This window comes from Camelus ferus, chromosome 4, assembly GCF_009834535.1.
Source record: "Camelus ferus isolate YT-003-E chromosome 4, BCGSAC_Cfer_1.0, whole genome shotgun sequence".
Taxonomy (NCBI): Eukaryota; Metazoa; Chordata; class Mammalia; order Artiodactyla; family Camelidae; genus Camelus; species Camelus ferus.
In genome coordinates this window covers 50,891,678-50,904,684 of record NC_045699.1, presented here as the reverse complement: position 1 = coordinate 50,904,684, position 13,007 = coordinate 50,891,678, and the positions used below count along the sequence as shown (strand labels likewise).

General features: G+C 42.0%; 1 protein-coding gene across 3 annotated transcripts in view; it reads right to left on the bottom strand.

The window, feature by feature from the left end:
• Window positions 1–6,006, bottom strand: part of SLC44A1 (solute carrier family 44 member 1) — a 170,916-nt gene extending 164,910 nt beyond the window's left edge. For 2 of the 3 annotated variants that reach the window (XM_032478106.1, XM_032478105.1), the window contains exon 1: window positions 5,706–6,004. In XM_032478106.1, the coding sequence (XP_032333997.1) occupies window positions 5,706–5,741 (36 nt within the window). In that variant the 5' untranslated portion in view covers window positions 5,742–6,004. Of the gene's footprint in view, window positions 1–5,705 lie in introns of all 3 variants that reach the window. The other variant, XM_032478104.1, reaches the window with a different exon arrangement.
• Window positions 6,007–13,007: the final 7,001 nt, after the last annotated feature.

The window sequence follows — 13,007 nt, the reverse complement described above, 5'->3', positions numbered from 1 at the left end:
GAGGTAACAGAAGCCTGGACTAGGGGGCTGGCAGTGGAGTTTAGAAGGTAAATGAGGCAAGATATGATGACTAGACATGGAAGAATGAAAGGCAGGTTTCCTACATGCCTCAGGTTTCCGGTATCCACACCAGGATACTGGTATCATTCACTGAACCAGAGACTGGAAAAGATATGTGTGTATGTGTATACAAATTCTGAGTTGTTTATGACATGCTGAGTTTGAGTTGCCCAAAAGATACTTCAGTGGAAGTGCTAAGCAGTTAGTGAACATGAGGGTTAAAAGCCAGGACAGAACTGGTTTCAGTCCAGTAATTCAGTTTGGGAATTGTCAGCATACAGATTGTAACTCATACCACAGGAGGAGATGGAATTACCTGAAGCCAGGGTATGTAACAGAGGTTTTCAATCTTGGCAGAACATGAAAATCACCAGGGGAACTTTAAAATCTTTTGATGCCCAGGCACTATCCCTGGACCACAAATCAGAATCTCTAGGAGGAGGACCCAGGCATCAGTATTTTTTAAAGTTCTCAATGTGTTTTCAATGTGCAGCCAGGTTTGCAAAGACAAGACTTAAAACATTAAGAATTAACAGTAACTACAGAAAGATCAAGAGACTAAGAGACCAAGTAGGTTTCTAGTCCTAGCTTCCTTATAATGCATCTCTCTGACCTCAGACTACTTCGTATCTCTAAATTCTAGTTTAGCTCAACAGAAAGGTGAGATAGTACGCCTAGTTTATCTCTAATATCCCCTAGAGTCCCAAAAATCTGAGCCAAAGTTTCAAAATTGAAATATTTCTTTCTTCTAGGAGAAGGGATAGTAGTGAGGAGACAGAAAAATAGCTATTAACCAATTACTAGTAATAGATAGAATATATTTCTATAAATAAATATCCTCCAAACCAGTAACATTTCTAAACAATAGGATTAACACATCAAACAGTATTTGTTAAGCCCAGAAACTTAACAAATTTTGGACTAGTTTTGCTATATTATACTACGTTGTTCTGCAGCCAGCTAACTGCAAAGTGGCATGAATTTAACTTGCAAATTCCTTAACTCAAAATGTTACTGAGTGGAACTTTTCTAAAGACAAAATGAGCTGAAATTTAAGATTTGAGAGGCATGCATCCGAACACAAAAGGGAAGCACAGGACTCAGATTCAGAAGAGCTGAGATGAAGTCTGGATCAGTCACTTAGTAGCTCTGAGTGAGCTGAGTAGCAGCCAAATTTCCCAATGTCCAAGTCTCAACCTCCTCAGGTGTAAAACAGAAGTAAGTTTAACTTCAGAGTTATTGGAGAAATTAAAACATGAAAATGGCTGTGAAAAATAGCTATACAAAAAGTATTACCATTTTTTACTTAATTTTCCAGCCAATTTTAACATTAACTTTGATTTACATATTTTGAGGGGTAGATCTTCTATGCTAACCACATAGTATTCAGAAGAAGAAAAAACCAATTGTCTTCATGCCATGACTTTTTCTTCCAGTTAGAGCGGGTCTACTTCGCTGGGCATATTTTAATGGAAGAACTTAGTCTCCGTTGGTAATTCCCACTACACTCTTCAGATTTCATTTTTACCCTCTGACTTCAAATTCCACAAAGCAGAAGGAGACTACAGCACTTTTAAAATTCTGTTAAGGAACAGTTAACATACTTAGAAGTTAACCAGTATTTGTGAACCACTTGCTTGTTTTCCATTACACCCAAGGCAAGATATGAGATCTAGAAAACACAGTTAAATATATAGCTCTCAATTTGAAGACATGGGAGGAGACCATAGACATGAACAATTTCTCCTAAAGTCAGACTGACAAGGGGCAGTTTGTTCAACCAGAAAGATTCTCCTCCACCCCGCTTACAATTTCTAAGGTTAGAACCGAAGGACGCAGAACTTCAGAGCACTTGCGAAATCTCCTGGCCTCCAAAGCACTGCTGTGAGAAATAATGATCTAGCCATTAACGACAAAGACTGTCGGCAATTTGCTAAGTAATCTTTCAAAAGCCTCCTTCATTCAAACTGGTTTGTCAATGGGAAAGAACATTTCATAAATCTGAAGATTTACAAGTGAACTTTGAAGTTTAACATTACAAGAATAGAAATTATGGCAGGTTATAACAGAACAAACGAATTATGGAGAGTTGGGAATAAATTTTAAGAGTCTTAGGGAGGATTAGCGCTGTAAAAAGAAACTCAAGACATCTCACGTTTATGTCCCCTTCAAAGAGATTTTTAGGCAAAGGCTATCATGTGTTAGCTTGTTCTGAGCAATTACTAACATTAGCAAGTAACTTGCAGTGGTCACTAATTAAAACAAAACAAAACAAAACAAAACAAAACAAAACAAGGATTCCACAAGAGTTCTATAAACATATCTAAGAGTCCTTAAGATTCTTAGATACACATTTCTGTTACAGCACAAATAATTTTGCCAATAATTTCTTCTTTTAGCAATGAAACACAAGTTAGTACAGACTGTGACACTTTTATTTAAAACTGAAAACAGGATAATTATTTTGATGGCAAATTATGATATCCAGACAGTGCCAAGAAAATGAAAATAATACCAGGACAGACTACAAGAGATGAAACAGTTTGGAAGACAATAAACTCTTTTATGAGAGTCTACAACATAGCAAGAGTCTACGTGGGAAAATAAATTATATTTCAAAAGTGACTCCCTACTACAAAAAGGAAACATACTATATTTACATTTATAAAACCTGCCAGGGCTTTTCAGTTGCTGACGATAATAATGAGAAAAGCTAAGCCAAACTGCAGATTACCTCAAAGCACGTTGTTTGATGTGCTGTGCAGGTTATCATTAGAGTCTGCAGACAAGCTCTTTTAAGATGTTATAGCCACTGCTCCAACTAAAATATAAGCACTAAGAAGAGCACCAGTGAAAAGAAAAAAAAAAAAAACCTGCTCAATTGTGCAAACTGATGGTACCATCGACAGAATAGGAAGTAATGTGGGAAAGGCAGGCAAATTTTAAAACAGCTCAAATTTGAGCTTAGAAGAGGATGGCTTGGTGGAATTAGTCCACCAGCTCATGGAAGTAAAACAGCACACGATTCAGGGCTGGATTCATATTCAATGTTACTTGTCCACCAGATGTTCAAATCTGTGTATCTATGTATTCTGTTCATTGACTATCACTGAGCAACTATTATATACAAGGTATAGTGAGGAACTGCAGTGGATACAAAGATATGGAAAATAAAAGCAGCTCCTATACTAAAGAAGCTTACAAGCCAGCAGAAGGGGTGAGAGAAACATTCTGCCTGAAAATCCAGGCCTCTGAGTAGTTCAAAGTACTGTGGAGGTTCACGGGCGAGAGAAGATATGCAGCTGCGTCCCTATCTTGTTTCAATACGACACATATAGATACTATATTATACTAACTGGCAATGCTCCAGAAAGCGGCATTAAAATGCAGCAGATTGATAATATTTCACAAATGAAGAACAGATGCCAAAATCTCAAATAACAAAACCAAAAAAATAAGACCAGCTCATTGGCACAAAACCTGCTCCTCAATGCTCCACCGAACACTACAAGTCCCTAAAGCTGAACTTAAAGGCATGTGACAGCTGTTGATTGGTTATAGGAATCCACGGGAAAAAAAATGCACCCCTTGGGGTGCATGACATACATCTTGTCTGTAGAACATGGCATGATGGAAACAGTGGCTGCAAGAGGAGGAAAAAGCAAAGAAAATGTATGTGACAGCATTCTGAAAAGTAAGATGTGAAGTAGTCAAATATAAGACCTGTTATTAAAGCAGAGTTTTGATCCACCATCCATCTCTCCCAAATTTAATTGTCCAAACACTGACCGAGCCATCCATAAACTATCAATACTTTCCTGTCTTAAAGGCATTTCACCACCAAAAGAGGATGCAAAGTAACCCAGTTCTTTAAAGAAAGGCAACAGGAAAAATACTTTTTTGGTGAAAATGATACTTAAGTAAATATTAGATGAACAGCACCCAACTGAATTCCCCCCAATACACACAAAATCCCTAACCAGTTGAAAGGCATTGTGTGATTCCACACCTTTATCTGTTAATATGAAAACCATGGTCTATCGACCTCTCCTTCATAACATCACTACATACAGTTTTTCTTTGTTACTGTAACTGAACAGGAAGGTTTAACTAACTAAACCAATCACCCTGACTGGTAGAAAGAAGGAAAGGGGGTAAAAAAAAGCACACGAGTAAGCAAACACTCAAAAAAGGAATGGACAAATAAGATGGATACTTAATAAAACATAAATGTCCTCCATTCATCTGCAATTCTAGTCATTTTCTAACAGAGCTCAGATTTTCAGAACAAGTATGCAGGTTATTTAAAACTGAGTTATATATAGTCATTTAGCAGCAGCAAAAACACTTCTGGCATTATCACAGATGCTAGATTTCTGAAGGAATTTTTTCCCCAAATTAGCGTTTTTCTTCTCCAAGAACTGACCAGCTTTTATTTCTAAAAACAAAAGCCCTTTTCTCCCCCCAAAACAAACAAAATCAAAGACCACAGTTAAATTCTACGCTAATGAAACTGTAAGATTACATCCCAGGCGTTGTCAGAGCCTATTTTTCATACACCACCACCAGACAGTTTGATGCAGTATTCCTGATTGCTTTTTATCGTATTTGTAAATACACTCCCTAATCCACTAAATTAGGTAATTTACAAACAGGTCCTCTCAGTTATTAGTGGCCAGCAGTCAAGTCCTATTACATTTGATTCTTATACAGTTGTCTAAACATTTCCATCCAGGTTAAGGGCTCAGATCGGCGAGAGGGAGGCTAGCGAAATTTGGATGGGGGCAGGGTAGAAGCTGAGAGAAATCTCTGCATCTCAGCCTTCAGCGACAACATTCAGCCAGTGCCCACAGAAAAACTAAATTCGGCACCTCTTCCTCCTGTTACACTGGCAACAAAGAGGGAGTTTCCGTAACGCTCCCGTCACCCACCAGGTGCCCAATCTCCTTCCCAGCCCAGTCCCCGCGCTCCCGCAGGGGCCTCGGTGTGAGAAGAGGCCGCGGTGCCCGGGGTCAAGGCACAAAGGGGGGATGGGTGGCAGCGAGCGGCCAAGATCGGGGAAGTGGGTTGTACAAGGGCTCTGGGACCTGCTTAAACACTTAGAGCCTGGACGGGGGCGGCGGGCGAGAGAAAAGAGGCAGAATATCTAATCGAGCAGAAACTGTAATAAGGTGGGAGTAGGGTAAACAGCCCATGCTGGGGGTACTCCTCCAGGGAGCACAGAAAACAGTCGGTGGATGGGGAGGATAAAGACTCCAAGGAGGTGGGAAGAGAGGAGCCAGGCCCGGAAGACGGGGGAAAGGGGTGCCACCTGGGGCAGGGAGCAGGCGCCCGCGTTGCCTCTACCTGCAGGCTGGCGGGACGGGCCGCTCAGGTGTGACTGGGAGGAAGCGGCCAAGTCGGAAAGGGGCCGGCAGCGTTAGGGGCGTCCCGGGGGCCGCGCAGAGGCGTCTGCGAGTCGGCAGTCACCGGAGCAAGCGCGGGGGCATCTGCGGGACAGGGGGAAGCGGGATGGGGAGGCGGGTGTGGGGGCCTGTGGAGTGCACAGTGGGCTGAAGGGAAGCTCGCGGGTGGTGGGAGGCGGCGGGCGCCCGCGGGGCGGGGGAGGCATCCGGGCGGGCGGCCGGGAGGCGGGAGCCCCTCACCTGCGCGGCTGAGGAGGCGGAGCTGCAGCAGCCCATGGCGGGGGCCGGAGGAGCCCGGAGGCGGCGCCGGGCGCGCAGCTACGCCCCGGAGCCCCTCGGCATGCGAGCCGGCGGGCGCCCGGGGAGGGCGCGGCCTGGCCCCGCACGGCTCGGCGGCGGTGGCGGCGGCTCGGGCGGCGGCGGGTACTCAGGGGGCGGCGCGGCTCGGGGCGGGCGCCGGCCACATCCCACGGCGGCGGCGGTGGTGGCTGCGCTGCTCCTGCTCCGCTCCTGCTGCTGCAGCTGCTCCCCAGCGGAAAGGGGCGGGCGGCGGCGGCTGCGCCTCCCCCTGTCCCCCGCCTCCCGCCTCCCGCGCCCAGTCCCTCTCCCGCTCCCTCTCCCGGGCCGCCGCCTCCTCAGCGCGGCGCGCGTCTCCCATCAGACTCCCCGCCCCCAGTGCAGCGCCGCGCGGGCGGCCGGGCGGCTGCGGCCAAAACGAGGCCGGGCCCTTCGGCGCGCGTCAGAGCCTGCGCGGTGCCGAGCCCATTTAGCGGTGGCACCGAGGCAGAGCGCTACCTCGGGGCGAGAGGGCGCCTGAGGCTGGGGCGCCCGAGGACTGGGCAGGCTCGCAGCCGAAATGGGGTCGGGTTGCTTCCGGACCCACGAGGCACGGGCACGGGCGAGGCGGGCGGAGCTGCTCGCTATCCACACTGGGCTCGCAACCTGAGGACCCTAGTGGCTTCTTACCTCTCAGGTGGCTGATTTTCATCCAGAGCAAAGCTTATTTCATCCAAATAAGCCCCTGGAAAACGAGTAGGTGATAGAAGATGAGGAGAAACAAGCATCTGTTGCTACTCTCCCCATTTTGCTGATGTGGAAACTGAGCCTTGAAGGACACTAAGAGCTTAATGGAATGCACCCAAGGTCGAAATTGATACAAAGGGCTGAAAATAGGGAAAAGGTAAAAACCCCTCCAGGGCTCTCAATTCAGAACCATATTGGATCTGAAGGAAACTTTTTATACAGAATAACACACGGAAAACAATAGGCGGGTAGTAACTCATCATACTAAAACATGTATACTGAGGGCATGCTAAATTCGATAATTTGCAGGCACTGGGAATAAAGAGGTGAGCAAAAGAGACAGTTTCGGCTCTCTTACTAGTCCCCGTTGCTACATGAATATGCTATGCAGTATCAACAAGTTAGAGTAGGCGTAGTCACCACATTCAAGAAATTTACAACCCTTAAGTCGTCGAGAAATAGTGTGAGGTAAGAAAATGTGGCAGAAATAAAACTAAAAGATCATACTTAATATTAAGAGAACCACTTCAAGGTACGGTTATAAACCTTTTACATGTTTCATTTCATCCTGTCAAAGAAAGTCTTAAAGACAGTTAGAAAAGAGAGAAAAAAAAAGTTTATTGCCAAGGTGCAAGGGAGACTCTAGAAAGCCTGGCTCATGGAGTGAAGGACAGCAAGTTGTAAAGACTACTCAAAGTCTACAGGGAAAAAATAGCACAGAAGTAAATTGGCTTCACGTGCCTTGAAAAGGAATCTAAGCAAAGAAAAGTCAAGATGGGAACCTGGGGACAGCCAAAGAAGAGGCCAAAAAAGAAATTCCAGTTGGTGCATTTCAATAATTTCTAGGTCTGTGACTGTGGATGAATCACTTCTCGAAAACTCTTTCTTCTCCCCTGTGAAACACAGATAATAAGGATGACCAGGAAGGGTTGTTGTCAAGATTAAGTAACATATGAAAGCAGCTAATAAGTCAGTAAGGGTTCAGCAAGTACTGGTTGAGATCATTAATTCTCCATCTGCATTTGTTCTCTGTTCCCTTCTAGTTTGATCAGAGGGTCCACCATATCACTGGGCTGTTGAATCTGTGGTGTGTTACCAGTAACCATTAGGCCATAAAATAGTGAAAAAAATAAAACTTTAATAGTTCTGGTCCCAATCCTGTAAACTTCATAATTAGACTGTAAACTCCCTGAGAACAAGAGAAAGCATTTTCTCCTTTGTATATCCCTCAGCTCTCTTAAATGTTTGTTGAATTATTCAATGCTGCCAGGAATAAAAAAAAAAAAACAACCTTCCCTTGAGATTTTCCCTCAAAGCCTCAAAGTACATCTTGTTTTTAACTGAGGGAGGAGGCTGCAAGTAAAATTATAGTCTTAAACAAGAAGCCATCTGTCTTCCTTCTTTATAATCAAGGAAAGGGGAGTTGCTTCTCTTAGCAGAGTCAATATGGGAGCATTTCTCTCAGATTATAAAAATCTTTTTGGCCAGTGTAGTTATTCCATGTAGTACCTAGTGCTTATATTGCAATTAGAACTGCAGAAGCAGATATAAATACATAACAGAATATGGCAGTGCTTCAGAAAAAAAATGCATTTCACTTTTTTTGGAGGTCTCTTTCCTAGACATGGATGATGGGTGAATATAATTGAAAGGGAGCACATTCCATTGTGCTTGACCGATCTGAGCTCTAGTTTTCCCTTAAAGGGTTAATGGGACTAGGCGTTCTAAGGTTCTGCAAGGTGCTTTGTAAATATACTAATTATGTATGTATGCACCTTATATGCATATGAATGTGATGTTTTAAAATTATACCTTGTCATTAGCATGAGAGAAACTAACAGCTCCCAAACTGATATTCTGTACCTTCTAAGAATGAGTCTTTCCCATCTCTCTTCATGTCCAAAAAAAGCCTCGTAAGAGGAATGATTTAGAGGGGGGCAGATTACTGTTCCTTTTCACTCTTTCTCATAAACAAGCACACAGAGCATTCAATGAAATTAAACTACAGCAAATAAAGAAATCATGAAAGAGAATTTCTTTCCTATAGTGATCAGGGTACTGATCTCACCACCATGAGGTGTCATCAAGGCAAGCCACTTGGGAAGGGCTTAGATTTGTTTTTCTTTTTCTTTTGAGAAGAAGAGGGTTTAAAAAAAAAAAACAAACCTTATGTAAGAACAGCATCTGCACTAACCAGGATAAAATTATAAGGTCTATCAATCTTGGTGCTGCAGGGTAAAATCAGATCACCAGCTGAGCCAGCCAGAAATGCTTCCCAGTGGTCTAGTATTGCATAATTGGCCGTGTGAATTCCGGGGTTTCCAGCTTCAAATAGAGGGCTCGGTGCTGGTCACTCACCGAGGGAAAACGCTGAACTAATGGTCTTTCTGAAGATTTTAATAAAGCCCGAATCGTTGTTCACATGATATCAGGTTGGGGAGTAATAGAAATATAAATGCATCTATGTGTGTGTATGTCTATAGCTGCTCTGAACAGTCCTCTAATAAAAAATTTTTTTAAAAAGTGGCAGTTGGTACTTTGACTGAGTTATTTACATCTTAGCACATACTGTGTTCACAGCCCTATCCCACAGAGCATATTTGCCTCGGCAGAGCCCCGGCGTCCAGGTCTGCCTCACAACCCCTTCCTTGAAGCATTCGCCTATCACCCCTGGGAAATGCTCCAAAAGTGAAAACTAATTGTACCAAGGGCTGTAACTATTCGTTCATTACCAGAGAAGCAAGAGCAGGTCTCTATTTGAAAGGACAGAAATGTATCCCAGCCTGCCAGTTAAACCCTGAAGTTAGAAACCCCTGAAAAGAGCTTCCCTGAATCAGACATGTGACAGAAAAAGACAACATCATTCCCAGCAAGACTCTGGCAAGACTGATGATTCCTTAACTCTGCGACTTTGCTCCTGCCCACACTTGTAAGTTGGTGTTTCTCCAGTGTTAATTAATACTTCTGGCTTTTATTTATGGTTTCACCTGGATTTCCTTTGCGAGATCAGACAACTTTTAAGTTCTCTAAAAATGGCTGCTGTGAACTTGTGTTCAGAGGAGTGTGGTACTTTCCTATTTCTTTTCTGAATGACATTTTTAAGATCTGTAGTTATTCATTTATTCAATTTTTTGAATGGAGTCCCTCTTATGAGCTAAGCATGTTTGATTAAGTATCATGTATGCAAACATGAGTCCCAGGGATTTGAGCTGTTTTCTCCAAACATAAAACTAGTAGTGTTTTTTATTTGGGGACGGTTGGTGAGGAAAGAGCGGGAGGAAGACAGGATTATGAGTATTCATTTGAGAAGGAAAGAAGCAACTTGTAAAACAGGGAAATCCATTTGTTAACAGTGTAGTTCTTGAGCCATTATAATGAGCCCGATACTAGCTAGATGCCAAGGATTCAAAGATGAATGAGGGACATTCCTTGCTCTTACATCTTTTACATTTTAGTGAAGTGGAAAGACATTTAAATCAAGAATTAGAGTACGTTATGTTTAAATGTAATGAGAAGAATGAGTCTGCATGCTATACAAGCCACAGAGATTAATTTATTTTATTTGTAAAAAAAAAATGCTACATTGCGTTTTTAAACCTGTTCACCCTTATATTCTTACCTCCACTAGACAAGTTCCCACTGTATACTAAAAGCCTAGAGAAGAACTTGGTACCCAGGAATGTGTCATAAATATCTCTTCAATGAATGAATTTTGTCAATGAGTTCCTAGAAATTTAGATTTTAATTTATTAAATGCCTAGAATGTCTTAAAGGAAGGGTTATCTGAACAGATTAAACAATTACTTTTGAAAAATATTTGGCTTTTTTCTTGTAAAACAACTGGAATAAAATATATTTATTGATTTAATACTGGAAGTATGAAAGAATTTTCTTGGGAAGATACTATAGCCTAACACCTTAGTAAAAGACAGATAGGATTAACTACATAAACCTTTTAAAACTCCTAGATACAAAAGCTTCCATAAATAAACACAACCAACAAACAGTTAAGTAATACTTGCAAAGTGACACATAAAATGTGTATTGCTGTGGTCTGAATGTGTCCCCCCAAATTCCTATGTTGAAATCCCAACCCCAAAGATGATAGTTTTAGGAGGTAAAACTTTGGGTTATGCTTTGGTCATGAGGGTGGAGCCCTCATGAATGGGATTAGTGCCTTATAAAAGAGGTCCCAGGAAGTTCCCTAGTGCTTCCATCATGTGAGAACACAGTAAGAAGTTGGTGATCTGTAACCTAGTGCAGGACCCTTGCCAAGACTTGACCAGGCTAGCACCCTGATTTTAGACTTGCCGGCTCCAGAGCCATGAGAAATAAATTTCTGTTGTTCATAAGCCACCCAGTCTATGGTGTTTTGTTGTAGCAGCCTGAATGGACTGAGACATTTATTATCCATAATACTCAAAAAGCTCCTATTAAAAAAAAGAAAATTTTTTTTTAAAAAACTATAGAAAATGGGCAAAGGGCACAGCAGATAAAATCCACAGTGAAGGAGATACAAGGACAATTAAAGTGTGAAATGCTGCTCAACTTCAGTAATAATAAAACCATAAGTTAAAAATGAGGAGTTACCATTCCTCACTTAAAAAATTGGCAAAGATTTAAAAGCTTAATAATACCCAGCATAAGAGGAAGTCACAGTATTTTCATGTACTACTGATGGGAATATAGTTACCTCTTTCTGTAGAGGAATTTAAGAACTTATACCAAAACTTAAAAAGTGCCTTTTTTTTACTTTAGCAATTCTTCTCCCAAGAATGCGTCCAAAAACAATAGTCTTATTTTTAATAAGGAAAATTTGGGGAAATCCTAAATTTTGATAAGGAAAACATTGGTTAAATGATAGAAAATACTATATAGCTATTAAAAAGTATGAGACAGTTGGGTATTTACTGGCAGAAAGATAGCATTACTACATCATCAACTAAAAAAGCAGTTGATAAAATAGTATCGTGATGGAATCCTGTGTGTGTGTGTGTGTGTGTGTGTGTGTGTGTGTGTGTGTGTGTGTAGAAGAGATTGTGAGGAAAATGTACCACTCTGTTAAAACAGTAACCTTTGGAGAAGGGACAGGGGTGAACTGGGATGAGATAGAGCAGGACAGAAGGGAGACACTTTCTGAATTGACTTCTGAATTTTTTGTAGTTTTGACAAAAGCAGCTATTGTTTTCTAAACTATATTAAAATATCTTAATAAAATAACTGCAGGGGGATGGTATTCTCCCTAATGACCTATTAATCATGGAGAAAATATGGAGAAAGAACAGATTACTGTTAAGCAAAGTTTAGGAAAGTTTCTGAGCTGGTCCTTGAACAGCAAGTAGGTTCAAAGGTGCAAAATGATTTAAGCAAAGTGCAGGTTTAGTAATAAGTAAGATCTGTTGGCTGTTGCAATTATCTACTTTTACATCACAAACCAAATTACAACTTAATGACAAAACAACAACAATTACTTATTGCCTCTCATAATTCTGGGGACTGAGTAGGTTCGGCTAGGTAGTTGTCACCTGGGAGGCACTTATGTGGTTGCAAACAGACAGTGGATGGGGGCAGGAGTCATTTCAAAGTCTTCTCACTCTTGTATAGTTGATGCTGGGTGTTAGCTGTCAGCCAGAATACTTACTGTGTGACCTGGGCTTCCTTGCAGCATGGTGGCTGGGTTCCAAGATTGAGCATCCCAAGAGAACCAGGCTGACACTGTGTTACCTTTTATAACCTAACCTCAGACAGCAGATAGCATGACTTTTACCGTGGCCACAGGTCTATTCAGATTCAAGGGAAGGAACCATTGATGCCACCATCAACCCCACCTCCAACTGAAGACATATTAATGTCACATTGTAAGGAGACTATGTAGGATGGGAGATTTTGCCATGAGCTCTCCAATTTGCTATAGTTCTCTCCAATTTGCTATAGTTCCCAACACTCTTTATAGTCTCTTCAACAGGAGCCAGCCTCTCCTGTCTATATAATCTGGGGCATCCATAGGCCTTGGAGATTGTAACCTGCACAGACAAGAGGAACAGTCTTTGGAGCAAATAAGTAATAAAGGGAGCTTTTTGCTTTAAAAAGATCACTATGATGATATCTTACAAGGATGTCTAGAGGAAGGGGAGATTAAATAATAAAAACAGTAGGTGCTAAATCTGTTGCCCCTACTTATCAACTCCCCTGCTCAATTCAGCAAAATGATGCCTAAGTATGATTGATGGGAGTCCTCCATATTCTTACCAGAGCATTCAGTCTTCAGAATGCTCTCGATGGGCCTCAATTTTTATAGAACCAGGTACTCCTATGCCTGGCAGGAAATTACTAGGCCATGGAAAGTAATTGAACTTTTTGAGAATACCAAGGTATCACTTCGGGGACGCTAACTGATATTTCTCCTACTGAGCAAAGGACATAGACTACATGGGAATCAAGCCTGACTTGACCACCAACTCATTCACTTCCCAAGTGCTTCAACAGTTTGTTTCCTAGTGTGGTGCTGCAGAGCAAAAG